Genomic DNA, 26,448 nt, shown 5'->3' on the forward strand with positions numbered 1-26,448 from the left:
TGGAATAAAGTAATTTAAAATAGTTGGAAAAAATTCTTGTAAGATATTTTTTTATTAGGCAGATTTTATGCTGAGCTATTACAGATCTATCAAGGAACTGCTGGTCTACCAGGGAGACAGCACTGTGCACCTCAACAGCTAATTAGCTTTGATAGTTTCATTCTGGAACGCAGTCAGCACCCATTTGGGGCAAGAGCCGCTTACAACAATATAACCCCTGGGAACACTTTCCCCGCTGTGTATTCAGATGACATTTCCTGTAAGAGCAGTAGACATTAGAGAAAACCAGCCCTAACCCACCAACCTGTTGCTACCAACAGATGTTGATGGTATTAGGACAGGGGTAGGGCCAGGGCAAGGAAAGCTGCAGAACTATTAACACAGTGCTTTAGGCTGAATAACTGGCAACAAGCAAGTATAAACTGGAGACGTAAGGTATAGAAATGAAGTAACCTTGGGACTGATTTTAGGTGCCATCATACTTAACCACCTCTGATCATCAACAAAATGCTCAACATGTTCATGGAATTTGTAAATGATGCAAATGTAGGACAGGATGTCCTTCTATATTTGGATAGCTTCAAAAAAAGAAGTCAGGACGCTCACCTTGCTTGGGTCATTTGACCGCAGCAGCCTTTCCTGCCCAAGCGCAGGGGGGCTGGACTGGATGATCTCAAGGGGTCCCTTCCAGCACCTAACATCTACGAATCTATGACCCGGGGGGAGGAGGTGACCAAAAGAAAGCCTTGTGTGCTAATATAACCTGGACCCTTCATGGCATGAAGAAACAAGGAAGGTAAAAATAATGAAAGTAGTGGGAATAAGCAGGGGAGTGGCACAAGCAGTAACAATATTCCCAGTATCTAGTTCCAGATGAAGTGAGCCTTGTGCTAAGCATGCAACTTGCTTTGAGGCTTCATGGAGCAGACAAGAACTACCAACTCTCCAAAAGGATTTCCGAGCGTATTAGACCACACGCGAGTCCATTGAGTGTACGTGTCACTTAACGCGATCTGTAGAATTCTCTCTGACCCAAAAAATCAATTATTTGAATGCGATGGTACGAGATTGTAAAAGGGATTTCCCTTTGTAGAACACATCTGTTTGTTTAAATGAGGTGGCCGTTATTTAAATAAAACAAAATTAAAAACTAATTAAATATATTGTTCATTTTAAACTGGTTATTTTGGACTGACCAGAACTGCTTGACAGGATCTATTAATTTAAAATAAGAAAAACTCAACCTCCTCGCCAATGTGTTTTCGGCCTTCTGAACACAACCTGACAACTTCTCGAAGCAGGGACTCTCAAATTTACAGACAGCTAGAAAAATGGAAGTACAACAGGTAGCTGGAACATGCTACTTTCCTGCTAGTGACAGTAAGCAAGAACCAGGCCCTTACATGCAACTAATAATGTTTTATAACTAATCAAACTAAGCATCAGCTAGAGACAGAATGCGTGTTGCCTCCCAAGTTGTTCTTTGAGTAATAAGAGTTTCAGCCTCTCGGGCTAGCGTCTAATGTCAGCTGATTACATATATAAAGAACCTCCACTTCAGAAAAGCCTTCCTTCGATGAAACTGGTGAAGGAAAGAAAAACAAAAAACACACACACATGCACAAAAAAAACCCCAACCTTCTGCACGAACGGCCCTAAAGAAATACCATGTATATGAGTAATTGTTATTTGCTAACAGATTTGACTGTTGTCTTTTCAAGCTCTACAGCAGACTTTTCCATTGCACTTCAAAGGAAAAAAAACAAAAAACCAACCTAGTAAAAAGAACATTTCCAGTAAAGCATTTTCTGTGTGTGCCGTGCCTGTATTCAATGGCTGTCACAAAATGATTGTTTCAATTTAGGTCAGAATACCTAACACCTTCACACATATGAATCAACCACATGCCAGCTATCAAGATACTGTATTTTAAGAGGTGTGATCTTGCAAGTTGTGGTTGAGCAGGTAGTTGTAGGTGATAATTATGAGAGAGAGGCTTATTTACAGATACCATCTTAGATCTATGTTAGAAACATACTTTATTATGAAGGGGGAAAAAAATTGGGACAACACCATAAGATGGAGGTGTTATTCCGGTTACGAAAAGCTTCAGGATTTTGACTTGAACATAAAACATCTTGTGACCAGGATCCTGGCTGCTGACGAGGCAGACGCAGTCAGGTTAATGCTCTGTGGTGTAAGAGCTAATACATTTTTACTTGATCCTAAAAGCGCCAGTGGCTTTGTCCAAAACGAGCATTCACTCTCGTCAAAATAAAGGGGCATACAGGCAAGTCACCGTGAGCCCAAGAGCAGAGCTCACGTTGCATAACTTGGAAGAGATCATAGGCAGGAAGGGACCTCACAAGGTCATCTAATCCAGCCCCCTGCTCGAGGCAGGATCATCTCTGATTAAACTGCCCCAGACGATGTCTATTCAACCTGCCCTTGAAAACGTCCAAGCATGGAGATTCTACAGTTTCTCTAGGTAGCCTGTTCCAACGCCAGACCATCCTTAGTCATAAAGCTTCTCTGAATTTCCGGCCTAAATTTGCTCTGCTGCCACTGCTCCTAGTTCCGTCACCTCTGGCCACCGAAAAAAGACCATCTCCATCCTTTCTGTAATTAGGTATTTGAAGATAACAGTCACCTTTCTAGCATAGGGCAACACCCAAACTAGTTCCCAGCCTACACTGGTTCCCCCTGACTCTGTACTGCCTCCTTGTAGATAGACTGGGGCTTAATGGACCAAGTAGAACAGAAAGTTTAAGTCAGTCAAAAAAGTCTTTGTTTTGACCACAGCAGAACAACAGGTGAAAAACGAAAGCAGGATTCGGCTCGCAGACTCTGGGCCTGCTTCCTTTCTTTGTTTCGTCCAGCAGAGGGATTCAAATCACGGGACATGCAAACCAGGACCGTTACCAGCAGCAAGGGCTTGACCCACAGGATAGAACTGGATGGGTTGAACCTGATCATTAAACACAGAACGGGACTCCAAGGCAGCATATTACAACACCACAAAGTGTGGAGCCCAGATGGTCCTTTGGCATTTGCACCTTTAAAAGTTTATGTAGGAATGACTTGCATATGAGAGTCAAGTGAGATGCGTGAACGACTATCTGGGTAGTTCAAACCTACCCCACTGTTTGCACCCTGCTATGAACTTCTGTGCTCCTGTTGCACCCAGCCTCTGCCTTACACAGTTACTAGCAAACCACAGATGCACGGGCCAACTTCTGCTTTTCCATGTCTTCACTGTAGATACATGAAGAATTTCCTCCAGGAGCCTGCATTCTTCCTGCCTTCTAGGCCCCCCCATATGGCATTATACATTGATTGTCTTGCAGCATTTAGCACTCAGGTGCAGAACCCTTCTGAATTGTCGAGTCGGGCAGCTCAGCCTTTGAAAACCATTCCCCTGGTATGCCTCAGCAGCATCCCAGTCAATCCACGTCTCTGTACAGAAGAAACCTCCCCTTGTCTTGGCCAATAAAATAGGATAACTGCCCCATATACGTTTTCTTCCCTCTCTGCCCCCGTTTCCAGATCGACCCCCCAAATTTGAAATAAGAACCACAAATATTTTTATTAAGTTTATTTGCTGTTTAAGTCTGTTGCACAGCATCCCCACAGCTTCAGCAGTGGGAGAACTACTTTGCTAATAAAATATTTACACGGAGCAGACTGCAAGGACGGATTTAGTCATGAGGACTGGGTCTGTTACCAAACCTACATGTTGTCCGCTTATATAAAAAATGTTAACGAGACAAAATTCTGTTTGATAACAGTCTTTTGCCATGAAACAAGAAATATCACATGATGGAGGAGGTCATGAGGTTTGTTTCATCGATGCCGACTTCAGTACAGGCAGCTTTAGAACATCAATGAAATGCAAGATCTCAAAGCACGGTGGCACACTGCCAGCCAATTAAAGCAAATCCAGACTTCTTTCTGACACCAGAACAGGGGTAGGGTAATCATGATCAATTGCTATAGCCACAGCATGAAAAAATTCCCTATCAGTTCCATATACTAAATGCATATGACAACACAAGATCTTCAATTGCAGTTAAAAAAAATTAAAAGACAAGGGAGGGTTTCCTACGAGCATTTTCAAATGGGGATCAGCAGTCACCCACACAAACCATTCACAACTAAACTTCCAAAGTTTAGCTTTCAGCTGCATTTACACTGGCTGCCTTTGAACTTACAAACCTCTGGCTTTAGATTCTCCAGGAGAAGAGCATTACCTTTTCCTTGTTTCTCAGTGCAATTTAACAAGCTTCTGTAGGCAAATCATGGAAAAATCTGTATTTCTAAAGCAGATTGTTCCCACGAATGCATCACCGCTCAGCAAAGTACACAGGGTGTGACACCTTTCATCCATCTTTATAGCATTCCACATTTTGACACTTAGCATGTGGCTGTTTTCATTTAATGGGAACAGAAAGGGAGAGCAAATCCAGCACAAGTAACCATTCTTACTCATGGAGGTAAGGCTGATCCTTATAACCAGCTCAAATACAAGAAGCCCCCCAAAAAACCCATTAATTTAAAAAAAAAAAAAAAAACACCCAAAAAACCAGCAGACAGAATTTTTCAGTAAATCTAGAAACTGAAACTTCTATTAATGAATTCCTCATTGCTTTTTCCTAGGGGCTACCGAAAATAGAAGCCTCCTAAACCAAACAAGAAGCCTTCTTCCATCTTTGCTCTACTCAGGTCTGAATAGAGTTACTGAAAGGTTTACTAGCCCATTATCTTTTCTGACACCTTGACTGTGGTTGTGGGTAGAAAATAAATTTTGGAGGAAAAAAGTCTAGAGCCAAAATCAAAGCAACTCAATGGAAGAACAACATGAGGCTCTTGGTACGACTGTAATAAAAATAATAATTCGCTTATAAATAAAGTGAAGAAAGAATTATGTTAGATCAGTCTGTCCGACCCTCCTGTGTAATCACAGGCCCTTACATTTCTTCCAAAATGACGACACAATGATCACTATCCAGAATGGTAAAATACAGATTATGATACACAAGAAATCCACAGACCAATGCACATATCTGCACAGAACCGGCTATCACCTTAAAACACACCAAGGAAGCTGTAATATGCAGCCAAGCCCTCAGATACCATCAGATTTGTACTGAGAACACCTGTGATCGTCACCTCACAAATCTGAAAAAAGGCTTTCACTTAACGAGAACACCCCTCCAGAGAGAGAGAGAGGAGAGAGAGAGAGAGAGAGAGAGAGATCACACTTTTGCAAGAGCCACCCAGTACCATGTGAAGAACTGCTGAGGTACAGAAGAAAACCCCCCACGAATCGCACACCCCTGGTTATGACGTATCACCCCTGCCTAGAACCGATACAGAAAATCCTCAAACAATTTCAACCTATAGTAGAAGATCCAATTCTTGAAAGACATCTTCCCAGAACCACTCATCCTAACCTTCAAACAAGCACCAAATCTGGCTAACCTCATCACCAGAAGCAAGCCTCCTACGGCCCAAAACACATCAAATAGATCCAGACCATGCCATGACAAGAAATGTAAAACCTGCCAACACATCTCCACCACCACAATTACTACACCCCCACAACGGAGCCTTCAGCATTCTTGGATTTTAGTGGCACCACCAGACATGTAATACATCTCATCCGGTGCACCAAATGCCACGGTCGAAAACACATAGGAGAGACCAAACAACAACTGCGCACCAGAATGAACGCACACTGGAAATCCATGCAATACCCAGTGGTTTCACAATGAAGTCAACTCTCTCCAATCTCTCAGTTCTAATCCTCAAAGGGAATTTACAAAATACCTTTCACAGATGAGCCTACGAACTTCATAAGTCTACTGGATACAAAAAATCATGGACTAAATATAGACATTGAATTTATGACACATTATAACCTGCTTAAAATCTGACTCTCCAGGTACCTCTCCACTATTTACTAGCTGCATCCATTTCTCTCCAGCCCCCACCCCCAAACCCGTCTCTCACCCACCGACTCCTCAATTTACATCTTTACTGACTGGCTTTCTTGCATGCAGACCAGCCTCCATCTTCTTTACTATCCATTCTATCCAGGAAGAGCACAGAGCAACTGCAGATGCTTCCTCAGCCTGACTACGTGTATTAATACCCAAAAGCTTGCAAAGAAGAATTTTTCCAATTATGAGTTGGTCCTATAAAATATATCAGATTTACCCAAAGAACCTGGTCTGCCTTTCTTCCAAAAAGGCATCCAACCAGCCTTAGTTTGAAGGCATCAAGTAGTGAGGAATCCCTTCGTAATCTGTTCCTCTTCTTAATATCCTCAGTATTAAAAATGTGTGCCTAATTTTCTAGTTGAATTCGTCCAGCTTCAGCCTCAAACAACTGGTTGGGGGCTGGGGGTGGTGCAATGCCCACGGGGAGTGGGGAAAAGAGAAGTTGGGCTTTTTTGGTGGGGTTGTCTTTGTCTTTTGCATAAGAATATCTTCCAGCTCCTGCTGTTTTCTTTCCATGAAGGTACTTGTACAATACAATATAGTCACATGTCCAACATATTTCTGATCAGCTACAGAGGCTCATCTCTAATCCTCAAGCACTTTTTCCAACACCCATCAGTTCTGTGACACTGTCCAGCATATCATCTTCCTCTCTAAAAACTATTAGTAAAAAAAAAAATAAAATAAAAAAAAAATAATAATAATTTCAACACACCGTATCATCTTCCCCTTTCCACAAAACAATGGGAACTTTGACAATCTCAGGTGCATCTCAGAATCCCAAAGGTTTACCATATGTTAATTAGGAGTGTGCGAAACAGGCCCCAAAATCGGGGACAGCTATTCGATTAATTGATTTGGATCAGAGTCCCCAATTTGAATTGGCTGAATCCGAATTTGAATATTTGATGCCGATTCAGAGAATCGGTGATTTGGCCATAGACACGGCTTTAAATGTTTTTTCTACACATCTTGGAGGTACCAGGCGCAGCTCGTGAATGCTGCGATGCTGGGGCGGATGGAGTGTCCCACAAGAGTGCGGGAAGGGCCCCCTCCCGTGTCCTTGGCAGCGTACCTGGAAGTGGACTGGACCTACTTCTGGTCTACTTCCAGTTCCTTCAGGGAGAACACTTGGGGACTGCCCCCCCCCAGCTTAATAATCAGCCATAGGGGGACCCCGGGTCCTCCCCAAGACCCACAAGACACTAGTCACCGAGCCGGGGGCGTGGGGGTCCCGGACCCGGAAATGCTTCTGGTCCACTTGCGAGCCTGCTGTCAAGCTAGCTGGGGAGCCCCCCACGTTTCTGTGGGATGCTCCATCTGCCCCAGCATCGCAGCATTCATGAGCCGCCTGGTACCTTGAGGTATGTACAAAAAACATTTCAAGTCGTGTCCGAGGCCGAATCTATTTGGAGGGTTCCGATTCAATTCGGAGATTCGAATCGAGTCAGGGACCGAAGCTTTGCACAGCCTTAATGCTAATGGCAAAAATGATAGGTAGCTAAATGTACGGAGCCCTGAGAAGTGGAAGTACAAAGCTAGGCCAACTGTAATAGCACAAATACTTCAATGTCTCATGCAGTAACGGGTAGCAAACAGATTAGTTAACCATTAAAAGCCAACGATCTGCCCTTTGTAGATTGAGGCAGAATTACAGGGCAGGCTCTAAACTCACTGACAGCAGCACCACGCTTATTTTAGAGCATGATGAAATACCTTCAGCATGATGAAGGTTAATACGGACTAAGCTAACTTCCACACAGTAAATTTGTTTAACTACCAGGTGCCATATATTGAACTGCCAGAGGAGTGCCAAATAGAAAAACCTCGAGTGCCATGATCCAGCTGAAGGCAGCTTGTGTCTGGTTCTCACCTTTCAAAGGCTTATCAGATTGTGCTCATGTCTGCGTGTGCACACATTTGTCACCTTTATTGGGAACCTGTTAACCTATTCAGTTAACTGTTAGCTAGACCTGCCCTGAAACTCAGTCATTCGTATTGTGAACCAAGAACCAGGAAAAACTAACGTGAGCTTCTTGCATCAGATCATTTGGCTTCTGTTCCCAGACTTGGTAATTACAGGCTTTATTATAGGCTCTGTTTGCACGCTCATGTTGTGAAAAGTATAATCAAAACCCATTTAAGAAATACTGTATGCAAGTTAAGTCAGTTCAGACTCGCTCTTCTTTCTGAAAATCGGATCGCCCTTCCTTCAGAAAGCGTGGGGGCTGGCATCCAGACGAAGCAGTATCTTTGGCATGCGGAGGACAGAATGTTTTCTGGACCATGCCTCTGGGGCTTCACAAAGCACTGGTGTCATGACTACCTCAAATCAATTAGGAGAGATCCCATTAATAGGCAGGGTAAGAATCTGGAGAAGAGAGCTATCCAGGATTTTTTTTTTCTTCTTTCAAAGAAGGTAACCCTGTCAAAAGTTCACTGACTTGTACTGAAATACTGTTAAACGCCCTACCCTGCCCATAAAATAGAACCAGATATCAATCAAAGGATGCTGGGTCACGAGAAAGTGTGAACATGACAAGGCAGGGATACTTCCAAGAAGGTCCCTTCAGTACTGGAAAAAGCTTACCTAGCTGTGCTTGAATCAAGGGGTATTTTACTTCACCTTGATGTTAGAAAGAAATTACTGAAAGGGAAGTTACGTTGACTTGGTTATGCAGACAGACCACCACTAGGAATCACTGAAAAAAAACTTTGGTGCATCTTCTAAGCTTCTCATTTGCCCAGGTCTTGTTCAGAGCTGGACTACATGCAAGCAACCATGCTGCATATTTTAACCTGCAAATGGTGACGGTAACACTGAGTGCAGAATGGGAAACAGTCTATGCTCTGGCTAACCAGGATCTCCACATAAAATAAATTCAACTCTATCCCTCCCCCCGCCGGGCACGTGCATGCAAGTACAGACACACATGCACACTTTTGACTTTTCTGTCTGTTAAGCCCTTATGCACTTATTTCTCAAAAACAAAACAAAAAAATCCATCGTTCGGTAGCTTCAATAATACCATTAGACCCATGTAACAAAGTTTGTTCGCTGAAACATTTCGCACAGTGAATGCATTCTGCAGCCCGAATTAAACCCATAAGGAATATCATCAGAACGATCTCACTAGCCAATTCTCATTGTGAACTGTAAAGCTTCCTTTAACTGCTGCAAGCGCGGAGGGAATGTCCTGCTACGTCTTCCACAACCACCGCACAAATACTTGCGTTGCTGATGCTACCCTGCAGGGCTATACTCTGAACTGGAAACTGTCCTAACAACAAATCTGATTAAGAAGACTCTTGGAGAGAGGGACACAGCTGCTTAGCAACAGACCCATAATAATGCTGCTCTTCCCCCTCAAGCAATAAAATGAAATCAAGTGGGAGAGCTAAGACACTCATTTCTGGAAGAGCCCTTGTATTAGACGAGCTTCCTCTGCTGCAGCATTTTAAACCCTGCTAGTCTCCAATTTAGGGCTGGCAGTGAATTCACAGGAGGCACCCAGGTAAAAAAACAGCACAGAGACAATGAAGCGAGCAGAGATGAGGAGACACAAATAAAACAACACGGCTGAATTACAGGTAGGAAGGTGAGGGTTCACTTTGCCATTTGAAATTCCTGCGACGCGGGAGCAGATGGGTCTCCGAGCAGGGGAGACTCGGGGCCCTGACCTGCTTCAACACAGAGGCCTGTTTGAGTTACTCCTGCACGCACGTGCACACGATGGGTCATGTGCTTAAATCCATGCAAAAGAAAGAACACGTCTCCTACTTCCTTAGATAGCCAGAGAGCCAAGTGTAGGTGTGAGAAACAAGGAAGTCTACAGACTCCAAAAAAGAGGAGAAAAAAAAAAAAAAAAAGTGTAAAATCTTGAGAGACAGGGGAATTAAAGAAAAACCATAGCAACAAGTCAGTCCACCTACCCAAACCACCCACCCACCACCAGTTTCATTTGCTGACGCACTTCAAAAACAAGCTGGCTCCTACCAGCTCTGGAAGGTGAGCAAGCCCTGAGAGCTCATTAAATTCCCTCCTCAGCTACTCTTGTATGCCTGCAGCTAGTGAGCAAGTAGGATATAAATAGAAGTTATATAACATCTCTTTGTTGATTCCTGTGCTTACAAAAAAAAAAAAATGCAGCATGACCTTGTTTTTCTGAATAGCTTGTCTCTGCCTGCTTGTGGAGGACTTTAATCCTGCTAGGGATCATCTTAAAAGTTTAAAGACATGTGGATTTCACAGACAGAGGGATATTTGGTTACATATAAAGAATTAGCCAAATGCATTTTATATTCCACGCTATTATAAAACTGTACCTAACCATAGAGAGAAGCGACCCTGGTCTCTTAAGGAGAGAGACATGGCAATAGCTCTAAAGTACATACAGTTGCTCTATACATCTAAATAGCCCGTGCCACGAGTGGATTAGTAGGCAAGACTCCCATATAGCTCCCTCTCCTAATTTCCACCTGTATAAACATCCCAATATAAGGAATGTGTCTCAATTTGAGAGCAGCAAGCTGTCTTTCCAGCAGCAATGCTAAGCTTCAGCATGATGTTAGGATGCAGGAGTAGTGATGAATCCATTGCTTGCAAGGGGCAACTTGCAACAGCTGGAATAGAGCAAGTCCATATTTATACCCATCCCAGCCCACATCTGTATCCTATTACACCCAAAAAAGGGAACTCTTAAATAAGGACAAAGGCACTAATGATTTAGTAGCAGCAATTCACTCCATATTACAGTGCTTCACTGGGAATTATACTGTATTAATTCCATGCTTCAGGGTTTCTGCTGATTGCCTGTGGGGACCAAGCAGAAATTCTTCTCCTATGAATGTATTACTTGGCTTCTAGGCTGTCTTGCCCCCACCCCTGCTCCTCCTCTCCTCCCCAGTCTTCCTTAAGCACCAGGCATTGGCTGGACAGCACATGATACCCCCAATGGTACTGAAAAACTTCTTAGGCTCCTCCTGCCTGAAGGACACTGCTTGCATGCTAAGGACTGAGGTACTATGTAACCCCCATGTTTGGGTCAGGAAGTGATCTTCCCCACGGCCAGATTAGCAAGGACTGAGGGAGGGGGGTCCTGATGCAAGACAAAGTCCATTTCCTTATTTCACTTACCTAATTACTAACCACGGACAAGGGCCGTCACACTGGTAGAGACCTCGTCTCTCCAGTCTCTTCTAGTGACACAAATTTTAGGGCTATTTTGGGAACTAAAAAGATAACAGTTTTGTTATAGGGTACTTTGTGGCTGTAATACATTGGAGTGCCAAAGCAAAAAAGGTTTCTGGATCCTTCTGGAGAAGCATCTATTCCAGGTTTGCATAAATATGGTGCCTAGACTCAGCGACCGGGAAAGTAAACTTCCATGCCTGATCCCAACCGGGCAGGGGCAGCACAGGGTCCCGTGGCTCACTCCCAATGTGCAAGCACTGGACAGAGGCAGTACGGGACCTTGGGGCCTGATACCACCCAGGCAGAGGCAACATGGGGGCCCATGCTATCCCCACCTGGCTGAGATTAGACTCCAGGGGCTCCACACTGCCCCCCACCCAGCCAGGATCGGGGCCCTGTGCCACCCCCACCCAGCCCCCACACTGCCCTGCATGCCTAATTTAGCACAGAGCCACAACCTATAGGGATCCCCACAGATCCATGGGGAGCCCTGCCTGCTGGATGACACTGCTCCAGGGGCTGGATCTGGCCCTAGGGGAAAAGAACACATCTCCTACTTCCTTAGATAGCCAGAGAGCCACGTGTAGGTGTGAGAAACAAGCACCCTTGGTCAATATGTATAAACCACTGAAGACTGGCTTAAATCTTCTTGGAACATTTCAGAAGCACACTGGGGGGAAAAAGACCAAGTGCTATTTTGAGCTGGCCATCCATGAGCCAGCTCCATGTGGGGACACATCATTCTGTGCCCAGTGCCTGGTCATCCCCACCCCTCCACTCCAAACACATGCAAACAAAGATTTGAGGAAGATAGGATGGATGGGGGTGGGGATGCCTCTGGAAGACTGACAAAACCCCCACTCCCAGCTTTCCCCCTACCCCATCTGGACAAGCAGACTATGGGAGCAGAAGCAGGGCCTTGAAGTCCCCAAACTATACAAGAACCACATCTCCCTCACTGTTGCTGTCCCTGGCTGAGCCCAGACGGAGCAAAGCAGGAGCCACTCTAGAGCATGCCCCCAACCTCTGGAACAGCAACACTGGCAGGTTGGGAAGAGGGATGATGAGAGGAGAGGGGAAGCGCTGCTGAGGATGATGGGGAAGGAATGGGGAGGGGATCTGCTTTAGGGACTGGACTGCTCCTGTCACAGAGTGCTCAAAAAAAAGGAGCAGAAGTGCAACTGCACCACTGTGCCCCCTCTGGATCTACCCTTGCCAGATGCTGAGGTGCTGTGAGACCCCTCTTCTTGTAGTTCCTGGTGGGGCTGCATGATCCAGGACATCCTGAGATCTCTGGGGCTTTTCATTATCTGCCTTGAAAGCCACGCTGTCAAGTTCACTTCCCTGCTAGAGATCTGTGCTCCAGATGGCCAGGTTCATTTGGGCCAAGGGGGAGGAGTAGACGGGTTTCTAGGGGCTGTGTGGTGTGCCTTCCCTCGTCATCCCAAAGCATCAGGTCTCTAGCTGGGAGGTAAAATTGATGGTGCAATAATCAAGGCAGGGGAGGAAACACGGCAGAGATCTTGGGAAGCCCCTGGAGCACACAGCCCCAGGGGAATGACCAATAAGGAACCACACAGCCTCCCAGCACTTGGCAACCCCTCCACTCCTCCAGGGAAGGTACAAGGGTCTGGGTTCTCGACCACCCCGGTGGAGTTGCAGCAGCAGTGCAATCCCTAAAAGGGGAGGGTTCGACTTTAGACTCCTTAAACTACGTCTGAGCCAACTCTCATGTCCAGAGCCAATTATGAACCGGTTCCAAATTTGTGACATTCTTGGAATGGCTCAAGTATTACATCTGCCTACACCCTTAGAGTTTTACCCGTTCCAGTAGGAGTTTCACTTAACTGTACCTAACCTCTAAATACAGTACCTACAGTGATTATTAATCACTGCTATGGTGTAAGAGGTGTTTTACAGACAAGCAAAAGGACGAGATTATTGCCCAAAAGGGATTGTTGGCAAATCATGTGGGGGAAGGGAGATGGGGGCGGTGCGTTGAAGAGTTAAGTCCAAGAGTCTGTCACAATTAGCCTTGACACTATTCTTAGGAATACTGTAAGCAGGTAACATTTTTACTCATTGGGAAATGTTGATAACCCCCTTGCAGATGTTAATTTAAGAAAACAAAACAAAAAACCCCCCAAACGACCCATGGTATTAGTTGCCCACACAGATGTTGCATCCATCTTGCCTGGTTTGAACAATATGGTTTCAGAACCCTTTACAAAATACCTGAGGGGTGAGGTGGGGGAGGCAGTTCTCATCATTAAGAGTTGTCCTTTGATCATTAATGGCAGCTGTGGTGGAAAAGGATATTTCCCAACAGCAAAGCTGGTAGATGAAGATGACAGTAACCACAACCACTGCCTTGTGGATTGCTTTAGGTGAAGTGAAGGCTAAGGGAGTAAACCCTGACAGAAGATCTGGAGTGGAGCCCCTAAGGCAGTTAGGCAATTAATTCAGTCTTCTTTCTGGCAGCTCCTACAACTTTCCCGGCTCCACATCGCATCAGTTCTACCTTTCCAGTGGATTAGTCAGTGACTCCAATGCTTGGGCAACTCTTGATCACCTAGCAATTGCCCAGACTCGTGTGCCCTGGAGAGGTTACTCCAGCTTTGCCAACAAGTTGAAACAAAAGGTGTTAAGTTACTGGTTACGAGCCATGGATCGACTGGCATAGATCCAGGCGCCAGGGGTCGTCTCCGACAGTGAGAGAGGTCATCACACCTCATTGGAAAACTACCGCCCGCCTCAAGCTGGGCAGTTCGCAGCCAATAAAGGTATTTTCCTGCCACAGTCTGATGCTTCAATGGGTGCTTGGAGCTTAGAGATTCAACCAGAAAGCAGACTACTATCCACACCACCAGCTACCACAAAAAAATGCAAGGAAAAAAAAACCTAACTTTCAATCCTAAAGACTGGAAGTTGGAATGTACACAGAGTGACCCCAGGTATATCCGACAACCTCCAAGTCACTGTTGATGCATGCAAAGTGGCAGTCATTGATGCAGAACTGCTGAGACTGAACGTTGATACTGTCGCCCTACAACAGACCAGACTACCAGGCACTGGCCGCCTGAAAGAGAAGAACTACACCTTTTTCTGGTGTGGGAAACAGCCCAAAGAAATCAGACAGCATGGTGTTGACTTGGCAGTAAAAAAAAATAAAGCTGCTGTTTGCAAAAGTACCCCCCAAGCAAAGGCTCCAAAAGATTAATGGCGCTTTGATTCACTGCTGCCTCTGGTCCCGTCAAACTCTTATGTGCACACGCTCCAACTCTCACTGCTTCATCCAAATCAAAGGACTGCTTCTGCGGTGAGCTTAGCGTCTCATTCAATAATAATTCACCTAATAAAAAAAATCCTCCTGCTCACAGACTTCAATGCAAGGGTTGGCACTGAGCATGCTGACTGGCCTCACTATTTGGGCACCAATGGTGCCGGCAAAAGAAAAAAAACAAAAACAAAAACGGACAGTGTTTGCTTGAACTATGTTCATGCAATGAGCTATGTATAGCCAATTCTTTCTTCACCATGAAACCTCAACCAAGTATCTTCGCACCACCCACAATCTGGACACTGGCATCAATTCAACCTGATTATCACCTGCTCAAGAGACTTCCGTAATGTAACCATTATGCAATCCTATCAAAGTGCAGACTGTGATACTGATCATTCACTGGTATGCATTAAAGTCAAACTGCATCCCAGGAAGTTGTCAGGAGAGTTTCTTGATCTTGTACTACAAATAAGCTGACAAAGCTGAAGGCACATCATTTCAATTCATTAAAAAACTCTCTCCGGGGCTGGCTCTATCATATCTTAAGCCATATAATACTGCTGAGGAGAAAGGGGTTCTGCTCAAAGGAGCTATCCATCGAACTGTTTGGACTCCTGTGGTACCTTGCATTGCAGCTCAAATGACTGGTTCGACTGGTGTGACCCTAGCCGCTAACTTCCAGGCTAGGATCTTCAAGAGATCCAGCAAAAGGTCAAATGTACAGCGAGCCAGTGTGCAAATGATTATTGGCTGCAACTGTGTGAAAGTAACCAAAAAAGCTGCTGACCGAGGAGATATGCAAGCAATGTATAGGGGCATCAGGAGAGCTCTCGGGCCTGTTCCAGGGAAGACTGTCCATTTAAAAATCCTCCACAGGTGAAGTCATCAATAACCACAATAAGCAGATGAACTGATGGGTTGACTACTCAGAACTCTGTTCTTGTTAAAATGTGGTCTGTGACTTCCCTCTTGATGCACTTGAAGACCTCTCAACCCTGGTAGCGCTTGACCATGAACCAACTGTAGACAAAGTATAAAAGGCCATCGATCAGCTTGTTTATGGTAAAGCCCCAGTTGCAGATGGCATACCTGCTGAAATTATTAAGTATAGGAAACCCGTTCTCCTCTTCCGTCTGCACGAGCTAAATATGTATGTGTTGGAGAAAAGGTGAAGTTCCTCAAGAGACGAAGGATGCAAGCATAGTCACTCTGTGCAAAAACAAAGGTGATGTGAGCAATTACAATTACTATCGCAGTATATCCTTACTTTGTATTATTGGGAAGCTGTTCAAAGTTATCCAGCTAAGACTGCAGACCCCCATGGACAGAGTCTCCTCCAAGTCTCAAAGTGGTTTTAGATCTGGTAGATCCACGGTGGATATATGATGCTGTCCTCGAGACAGCTACAAGAAAAATGTCATGACCAAAGCACAACTCTGTACATAACACTTGTCAATCTCACCAAAACTTTTGATCTCGTCAGTAGAGATGATTTGTTCCGAATCGTGAAGAAGACTGGCTGCCCTCCTAAGTCGCTGAGAGTCAAGTCCTTCCATGTCGGCATGCATGGAACGGTGCAGTTTGAGGGGCACTTTCGGAAGAACTTGATTTCAAGAGTGGTGTCAAACAGAGCTGTCTTGGCTCAGATGCTTTTGGGGTTTTTCTTTGCTGTCCTCCTCAAATATGCATCCAGTGGCCGTTAAGAAGGAGCATACCTTCCAACCAGATTCAATGGGAAACTCTTTAACCTTGCTCATCTCAAAATAAAAACAAAAACCTGAGAAGTTCTTGTCCATGAAATGCTCTTTGCCGACGACGCAGCAATCGTTAGTCATTCAGAAGGAGGACTGCAGTCTCATGGATCACCTTCCTCATACTTGTGATTATTGCAACCTGACCCTTGGCCTAAAGAAGATGGTAGTCATGGGTCAACAAGTTGACCACCCCCCTGAAGTTGGAATAAATGATGAAAGCCAGGAAGTGATCGAAAAAAATCCCTTATTTGGGCTCCGCTGTCTCGCAAAAATCTTGGCTTCGGAAGCCAAAATTAACGCTCACATTGGAAAGGCGAGCAACGGCATAGCTAAACTTCAGAAGAGTTTGGAAAAACAGAGTGCTCGCTCTGTTGACAAAGACATCCATCTACAGTGCTTGCGTACTTAATGCTCTATTGTACGACAGCAAAACGTGGACTCCTTGTGCCATGGAAGAAAGAAAATTGAACAGTTTTCATCTTTGGAGGTCTCTGCTATATCCTGGGCATAACATGGAGCAACAAAATCTCTAACTCCACTGTTCTGGTTTGGGCCAAGTTACCCGGTATGTTTGTGCTACTGAGACAGAGACACCTCCTTTGGTTAGGACACGCAAACTGTATGAGCAATGGCTGAATCCCCAAGGACATACTCTATGGTGAGCTGACCACTGGCAAACGTCAACATGGATGGTCCCAACTGTTTTGTTGATGTCTGCAAGAAAAACCTTTATGAGCTGTGCATCGGTGGTCAATGCTGGGAATCAACTGCTTCAGACTACTGCGAGTGGAAAGCCACCATGAAGCAGGGCCTACATCACTTTGAGACGGAGAGGGTCATCAATGAGCTAGAAGAGGCATCAGAGGCAGGCAATATAAAACGGTATTTGGCATGCTAGTGCAAGCTCAACCAAGTTTGTATATGCAGCTTGCCAGAGGGTCTGCCCGTCATGCTTCAGGCTCCTCAGCCACTCAAGAAGCTTTGTTGGTACCCGATAACCTACAGGAGACCATGGGGATTTTTCTAGTTTGCTGAAGGGCACAATCCCCATGGTCTCCTGAGACTGGTGGCTGCCAATGAATGATCTTGCATCAAAAAGCTACTAAATATGTAAGACGCACATCCTGTGCGTTGTTTTTGCCCATCCTGTATGCGTAATGTATTTCCATGCGTGTGCAAGTCTACATGCAAGCACACATGTACACACACACACACGCGCGCGCGTGCATATATAAAGTAATTGTTTTTCAAGGGCGAAAGGACCAGAGATCATCAGGTTTTTCTTTTGGAGCAAAAGCTTAGGATCACTGCCTACCAGAGTCTGGTGCTCAAGAAGGCGTTTTCACCATTACATTCCCTTTGAGAAGCTGCTAAATTTTGGTCCACTGAAGCGTTTGCATCACCCAGATTTCGTGTGCATGCAACGCTTTCAACTGAATGTTGAGCTGCTTTGTAAAAGTAGTTTTTACACAAATTATAACATTACATATTTTAATTAAATTAAGACAATGCGCCTAGTATAACAACTCCACATTATTCAGGCTCAGCAGACAACCAGGCACCAAGTAAGGCACCAAAATAAGCAAGCCAGTCACTGTGTTAATGATTACGGACCACAAGGTGTAGTAGCATCTTTCTACTTTGCTGAAGGCATGACAGTGGTCCTGACCTTGCATTTACTGCCTGAATGCTGATGGTTTTAGGGGTTAATATCAACTGCCTGGTGCAGACTGACACTCTGGGCCTCTAGACTCTGCAAGCTGTCCCATGTAGCTGCTTGGGCGAGACAGCGAGACCATTAAGTATGCTATAAAAAACCTGAGGTAAACTGGAAAAAAATTAGGTAATTGGGTATTATCCAGTTAAATGTTACTATTTTTGTAAGTTTGAACAAGTTGCAGAATTTTATATTACATGCAATTAGCAGACAGTGGGCTAGGGAGCACCTAGGACCTCTGCAGTTCAGGAATAATATGGAAAGCAGCCGTTTTACTGACTACTTTACTGTTGATTATTTCAGCAATGCCACCATGCTTATAATTCCATTTTTGTCATTAGGTTTGAAGGCAAACAACCCAGTAAGGTGGGTGGTTCAGTTCTCACCTTTTGACGGTACTGCTTTTGGCTGTCTGCAAACTCAGGAATGGAAGCAGTTTCATATCTGGAAAAGGCACTGCCGGCCAATCTCACAATCAGTTAGGTATCTGAAAGGTGTTAGGAGCACCCATCCTGCAAAGGCTATTGACAGCTGGCACAGAGCTCTGATGGCTAGCTGTAGCTGTCCAAACAGAAGCCAAATAGCAATTTCAACTGAAGAGACAGCCGAGTCGGAGGGCAGTGGCGGTGCAACACAGCAGAGCAGAACAGCATGGTTTTCAAGCAATTTCCCATTGCTAGATACAAGGATTTTATGTAACTGAATAGCTGAAAGACATCAGGTGGATTTTGCATGGAGCCTGCAAGATTTGGAGGTGAGCCCTCCAAGAACCGAAACTTTCAAGTGCTTTTTGTTCTTAATACTGAGTGTGGCATAATGGCACCTGCATGCTCAGCAAATCTGCTCCCTTGCCGTGGCCGGAGCCCCAGCTAAATGTTAAGAGCCCACTATGATGGGACTCCCCTGTGCAACAAACAAATGAGAACAAAATCTCAATCCCATTCCTTTCCATGCATCACTTATGCAGTGTTTACTGAACTCTGATCAGTCACCTTGAAAGACAAAAGAGTGCAGAGAGGTCAGGGAGCCCACGATTTAGCTTGTCAGACCATTCGTATGGGTGCTGCCTACAAAGTAAAGAACCCAGCCTGACAGTCTCACGTCAGGGTACTTTTGCAAGGCTGGCACCTAGAATTGACACCTTTTACTTGTGAGCAGAGCCGATATAATATGGAAATTAAGATACAAATATGGAAAACCGCGATGCCATTTCCACTGTCACTTTTCGGAGAACAAATCTCACTTCCACTGTAAGCTCCAGACCTTGGCTCAGCATACCTTTTAGATGCCTGCTGATTCATTATCTTTTGCTTGCCTACAGCATCTCACTATAATTCTGCCTCTTGGATACAGCACGAAGGCCTTAACGTACATGCTCTCAAGGGTGCCCCTTTCAGAGAGCACGTTCTTTTGGTCCCCGTACCCTATTGATCCCTTTCCCAAGCAGCTCCACATATGGGAATTGGGAAGAAAAGAAAGCAGATGCACAGCATTACAAAGCGACTCCCTGGTCCTCTGAAAGCAAATCCTTACGCAAGGGGAAGACTCATGCAGGTGCCCCTGCAGGTACTCCTGCTTCTCATCTGAAAACAATTAAACTATAGCTTGGTTCAGTTTCTGATCCTGGCTTCTAGGTCATTTTGACCTGACCCCATTTTTACTTACTAGGAGTGGTATTAGCGGAGAAAGAAGGAATTACCAAAAGTTAGGGGCTGTCACACTTGTAACAGGAGGAGCAGATCTATAAAAACAGATCCGCTAGTGCTGTAAATGGTACAGCATCACTTCTCCCAGGGATATTAGCTGCATATTGCTCTGAAACAAAGCCATCCTCCTCGCTTTATTTTTTTCTTATTAAAAATTATGGGTGGTAGAGAGTGATTAATGTCACGTGTGATCCAAACCAACTTTTAAGAAGATCCCTAATTAAATGAGCATACTGAAGTCTCCATGGAGAGGAACTTATGTAAGGGAGTTTACTCATCGTTAGCTTCCACAGACCTAAGAAACCTGAAACTCTCAGGAGGTGCAGTATATGGTGCATATAATTTTTATTTGGCAGATGAGAGACAAGTGTTATAGAAGAAGTCTTTAGCAATTTCCTCCCCTGTCATTCACTTGCTAAGTTTACTTTAGCTGAAATAAATTCACGGTGTTGAAGTTTAATAGGAAATGGGTAACCCTCTGATGTGCTCTGAAGGAGAGAGGACTCTAAGTTAAGTATGCTTGTTAGCACGGGGGAGGAAAAAAAAAAGTCAAAAGGAAAAATCCTGCAGAGAATGCCGAAGACAACACGCTGTAGGGACAGGTGCCATGCACAGGGCGCACGTGTTTGTTCTTTTACATAACAGTATCGAAGGTGATTTCTGAGAAGGCACCTATTTCTGCATTTCACAGGAGGTTGCGTCACGTTCCTGAAGGCAGCAGTGGAGAAAGTCTACTCTGAGGTTTCCTTAAAGTATACAAAGTATAATGGGATAGGGGGCAAAGGGGGGTTATGCCATTTTTAGTTCAGTGGACAGTTAATGTGTGTGGTCTTTGGCCTGTTGGGACCCTTTGATTTCACCTTTTCTCTGCTTTTCTTATAAATCCTGATGAGCTCTCTCTTTGCAAATCTGAGCCCTTCCCAGACAGAAACAATGAGCTATTTCAAGGCTAATTAGGAGCGCCTTCAAAATTTCCATAAGCGTTTCAACTCCTAAGGAAACTCAGGATAAATAAAGGCAATTCTAGAAATCAGAATTAGTTTAGTTTGGCTAAAAAGGTGCTGTCCCATTCAGTTAACCACATGGAAACTCACGGGTCTAGGAAAGAGAGGCATTCCCATTGTTTAAATGATCTAACTAAAGCTCACCCACATGCCTCACCATTATAAAACATCCAGCAATACCAAGTGGAGTGTGCTCACATGCCTAACAAATAGGTGTTGCTATTTCAATCTTGCCAACAAAGATATCTGTTCTGCCATTAATGCCTAAGGGAGTTACCCGGGAACTCCCATTATTAACCCCAACAGAATCGTCACATGCGAAGCCCTGTGTGTGTCAGTGGAAAAACTGCTTGACTGCAGGCTGCACGCATTTCCCATGTGAAATGTGGAGCTGAGAAAATACCACGCAAGGACATCACATTTCTGGCTTTGCTGCCAAGAAATCCCTTTTACGTAACCAGCCAACATCCCAACAGTTTTTCCTTAGTCTTGAAGGGCTCTTGACAGAAGCAGTAAACACATCCAGACACGGCATAAGATGAGCTTGTTCAGAATACTAGCTGGTCTCAACTGATTGCAGTAATGCATGTATATTTGCCATGAAATTCAGATGAACATTTCAGGTTAGAACTGGAAGGCTGATCTTGCCAGGTTGAGCCCCAGCATTGGGAGTGATGTGTACTGCTAGCACTGTCAGCACTGCAGCTCTGCTGGCTGCTCCTTACAAGTGCAGAAGAAGCTCATTCCACACGCACAGCCCTTACTGTGGATTTACTGAAGTACTCACTAATTTGCAAAATCTTCAGGAAGTGAATAAAAAGCAGAAGACAACAAAGACAGACCACAAAAAAGTATTTTGTTCATTTTGACTAGCAGAGTTTTCGTAATAGGCAAGTAAAAAGTTTTGCGGTACGTTTTGTAAAAATAATTAAGTCTTAGTAATAGGAGACATCAGCGTTCTGCACTCTGCTATTAAATCTTTCCTGCTCTGTAGTGAGAAACTGCTGTTGAAACATGTGAATTGAAAGCTGAGTGACTACAAACTGCAGTGGTCTGCAGGGGAAATGTTTCTCCCAGGACATCACTGAGCCTTTCTGTATTTTTCTGGCCAAGAAGACACAGCACCTTCAGAAAACAGGGAAGGAAAAACAATGGTATATTAAACTGATGTCTTATCTTGGTGTGGTTAATTTAGGCATAATTTTGTAATTCCGTTGGGAGAAGGAGAGACAAAGCCACAATTTTAATACATAATAAACCTCCCAAGTCATTTTGATGTGTAAATGCCAAGCCAGCTGTTCTCCCAGAAGTTAAGGTTTGTGGTTAGCATTTTTCTGCATTAACATTTTAATTATTTGGCTTTTATGACTCCAGTCACGCTGAAAGAGTAGTTAGTCTTTCTCCATAGTGCAATAAGTCCTGGAGGACCCAGTCACAGGGTCCCTATTGTATTTAGCCTTGTACAAGGAAAACTGTATATTCCAGGGAGCCCACAATCCAGCATTATGACAAGAAACACCAGGTGGATAAAGCAAATGAGGAAGGATGGGCTGAGGAATATCCTCATACATTAATACCTGTCACTTAAGCAGTCTACCAATTGAACTGTTTGAATCCTCAGCAAGTAATACATCTGTGGCACACCTGTTTCATGGGGTACTTTCTGCATAGTCCCATCTACTGCATGCATGCCTTATCTCCTGGGTTTAACCTCATCTCCTGGGTGTCTGCGACGCCGTGATCCTTGGTGTCCTTCTGCATTTAGAGTCAATTCATCTGAAAGAAACCTCCCCCAACTAGCACCGTACCTAGACTCCCGGTGGTCCCAAACAAACTTTTAATATATCGGGCCCCCGTCGCCAAAGCTAAAAATAACAACCACCACCATTTTCAGGCCCCTTTCTGTCTGGGCCCTGGGTGGCTGCCCAGTTCACCCATGCCTGTGTCCAGTCCTGCCCCCAACTCTTTCAAGAAGGAACTACTTTTCTACCATTTTGTTAGTATACTTACTCCCCGACCCATACCCACACCATAACTGTTGGCTGCACAGATAATTTTCCTACCTGGGGACGCTCACCAGGCAGCAACCCCTACGTGGGAGAGGGTGGAAAATGCTATTTTGGTTTGCCAGAAGTAGCATCTTAAAAGGCTAGAACGCAGCCGAAGTTGGCAAGGTTATAACATGCGGATGTGAAAGCGCAGTATTTACTAGAACCACCCCTTGCCAACAGCTTGGTCCTGAACAAGTAATTATTTTACAGATTCTCACCTCGCAGCAAATTTACATCAAGTGGAAACTAAATGGTGGGTCTTTTTTTTTTTTTTTAACCTAAGAGTCTCTGGCAACAGACATGAAAACTTTCCTGTTTGTTTCGACTAGATGACCCAAAGGATTTTTTTTCCAGCCTCAGCTATAAATCTACATATACCAAGGAAGCAACTGTATGCACACTATTTATTTTAACCTTTCCGAATAAGCGAAGGAATGAGTTTATCATGCTGGATTGGTAAAGGATTTGATTTTCCTACCAACATGATGAGGTGGGAGGTTACACAAGGATGTGGGCCACTGCTAGGAAGACGAAAGCCCCAGGTTTTTAATACTTGAGAAAAAAGGAACCTTTAGCAGCAATAATAATCCGGATGGAATTTATTATTAACGTGTAAGGCGATGTGGGGCTCTTCTTGCTTCATTCACTCCTTTGTCTCAAAGCAAGTTGGACAGACCATGGAAAAGCACTTTATACTCTCTCACCTCCCAAAGTAAATATTAAATATGGTGCTTGGGAAGAGAAAAAAGGACAGTGGAAGCCAACCTCCCCTCTTCTAGATTTTTGCAAAAGTTTGCCATGTATGAAAGTGGTGACACTACTGAGAGTGGAGCTGCAGAGAGCAATTAAAGCAGTCTGGTATCTCGGTGTTGTGCCATCACATCTCATTTAATGACACTGACCAACAACGTTATGTAACACCACAAAGCAGCAGTTTGTCACACCCAATCATGGTTTTGAGACTGAATTTAGGGATGATTTTAACTAACTAGTCTGTCAAACCAGTACACGGCACTAAAGGCTCCTGCTAACACCCAGAAACCCATGTCCTCCTAAGTCCTTATTGCATTTCTTGTCCAGCAGACCACGTTCATCACTTGCATTTCTTTTCTTAATATTGGAAGCAAGCCTTGGAGAACTCACTGTTTTTAAGGGAAGCCGCAGCTTAGCCATAGCGTCTGCTCAAGGCAAATCCCGACAATAAAAACTCCATTCTACAGAATTTTGTGGCTTTTAGCAAAGTCCAATATTCCCCCCTAACAAAAGACTGAGCTAAGGTCATACTTCATAATTCTACTAATTTCAAATGAGTTATGCTACGTTTGAATTTATGTGAGAAACTCACTCATTTACTTTAATTTTTTTTTTTTTTTATTACAGTTGTGTCCATTGTGTTAGATTTTGCAAGTAAGTTTACTTTTCTAAGAGGGGAAGGGGGGGATAACAACTAGGAAGAAATATTTAAGTAACTTTGACTGCATTACCCACAGAGCTATAAAGAAAAGGCAATAAATATGCTACAAGAACCTATGTTCATGTATTTACCCACAAAAGTTTGTTTCGTGTGCGGAAGAACAGAAGTCTGCTTCTGAAACGTGAACCACCCTTTTATTGTGTGCACAAACTGCACATAAACCCCAGATTTGTCTGTGCTAAGTGATTAGGCCTTCATCTTTCAGAGAAGCCAAGCCAAACAAAACCACATAAATCAATGAAAGGAGGAGCAGCAGGGAGTTAGCTATAATGGATAAATCACAAGGTAAAATGTCTTCTGATTTGAGACCTAGCCTTCTATAGACTTTTACACTTGCTCCACTTGGTTCAGGCAAGCAGTCCGAGTAATTTAAGAAGCAACGTTATTTAGCGAGGCATTCCCCTACTTGTCTTGGTAACAACCTGAAACACTTCATTTCTACGGCAAGCAAACTTTGAGACGTTAGTCATTCCTAGCTACGTTGATGCAAGAGTGCCTTGATTAAGCAAAAATACCTAAATTTTGAATACTGTCATACTTGGTAAGAATACTTGCTTCACAGCAAACACTGAAACTTCCCTTGACTCCTGGTCTAGAATTATCCACTCAACTCAAAACAGTGACAGTTTGTTTGATTTTAAGAAGAAAGCATTAAAAACTACTTGTATTTTTATCTCTCAGCTTGATGTTATTCATTTCCCTACCTGTATCGTTGTATTACCGCCTTCCAGAAGGGCAATGGCTAGGAGAATGCTCTCATGAAATACTCTGTCACTGGTGGCATTCATGATGAGATCTATGACTAAGTTGGATGCCCCTTCCTTGTCCAGATGACACTGGACATCTGTCAAACTCATTTCACCTCGATTCATTGAGCTGGAAACAGAACTTCCCCCTAAAAGTGGTAAAAAAATCACAACAATCAATCAGTTTAAGATTCAAAAATGTATTTTCATTCTCTTAAAAGATGAAATTCAATGCTTCAGCAAAACAGAAGCAACAAATCTGAACAAATCTCAAATGTATTCACATTATTTAATATGCAGCAACAATTAGTTTTGAATGAGAGTTCAAGTTCTGCCCCAAGTCACAGGCTAAAATACGGACCAGACAGAATAAGAAATCTGAGTTTTAACCATCAGCTTGACTGAGTTTGAAGGGAAAATGGTGCCATGGAGGAAATGCTTGATACAGCCTAAACCATTTGGAAACAGACTTTTGTAGCCACTTGAAAATGCAGAGGATGGAGGTGTTTGAGTCCTGAAAGATCATTCCCTACTGACACTTACCCATGGAAAGTATAAGATGAGAGTGGAAGAAAAAACAAAGGGGGTACATCAAAGGTTAAGTAGTTTAACACTTGCTACATTGTGCAACTTGAAGCCTATGGAATTAGAAGGGGGTCGGCTAATTATTAGAAAAGCAAGATAAAATGTTAGGTGCCATACACGGGCAGGTAAAAGTACATCAGTTTTACAAAGAAAAGAATTGGTTCTATAGGGATTTAATAGGGACACTGACATTTTATTTATTTTTAAAAAGGCAAAAAAAACCCCAACCCAACCCCTGAATCCATTTGATAAATGTCTTCCCTGCTATTAATGGAATTTTAAGCGACAGGCCCCCGACTAAAAGCATTTACTTTTAAAGGGGTACCATAGGGAGCCATGACAGAGGTGATGGAAACTATACTAAACAATAATGAGATTTAAAGATAGTTCCCCATAAGCAAGTTTTCCATTACTCATGAAAATGAGTGAGTTTCCTTGGTAAGCCTCACAAACTCAAGGCAAAAAAAACCCCCCCCCACTAGATATGGAAAAAGCTGTGGACAATACAAGAAAAGTTATGCCTGCCTTAGCCCAAAGCAAACTTGAGCTCATCATACACATTTAGTTTAAAATTGTTCCATCAAGAGCAGCATTCATTTTTGCTGACTAAGTATAGCCCAGATGGATAAAAACAGTTTAAAATTAATAAAGGCAGGCAATCTGCTTATCTATATACTTAAAAAATGAAGCCAACTGAGAAGAGTTCAAAAGTTTCAAAAAAGCAACACCAACTAAAGCACATTAGGGGACATCCTCAATGCCATAGTTCAGCGATGGGAGTATACCCTTCTTCCCCATAAAGTTCACCGAAAAGCACTGTGGGACGTCTCCAGAAAGGCAATAGCTGCCTCACCTGTAAAATAGTCAATCTGTTATGGAGAAACAGGCATATACAATATGGCAGGCTCGAGCCACAAAAAACACCGATTAAC

General features: G+C 43.8%; 1 protein-coding gene across 2 annotated transcripts in view; it reads right to left on the reverse strand.

Annotated features, from left to right (window-relative positions):
* The window catches only part of ITPR1 (inositol 1,4,5-trisphosphate receptor type 1), a 219,650-nt gene that overhangs the window by 56,398 nt on the left and 136,804 nt on the right, over positions 1 to 26,448 (reverse strand). For both annotated transcript variants that reach the window (XM_025207692.1, XM_014521334.2), the window contains one exon: positions 24,890 to 25,080. In XM_025207692.1, coding sequence (XP_025063477.1) covers positions 24,890 to 25,080 — 191 coding nt within the window. The remainder of the gene's footprint in view (positions 1 to 24,889; positions 25,081 to 26,448) is intronic.

This window comes from Alligator sinensis, unplaced genomic scaffold, assembly GCF_000455745.1.
Source record: "Alligator sinensis unplaced genomic scaffold, ASM45574v1 scaffold984_1, whole genome shotgun sequence".
NCBI classification, from domain to species: Eukaryota; Metazoa; Chordata; order Crocodylia; family Alligatoridae; genus Alligator; species Alligator sinensis.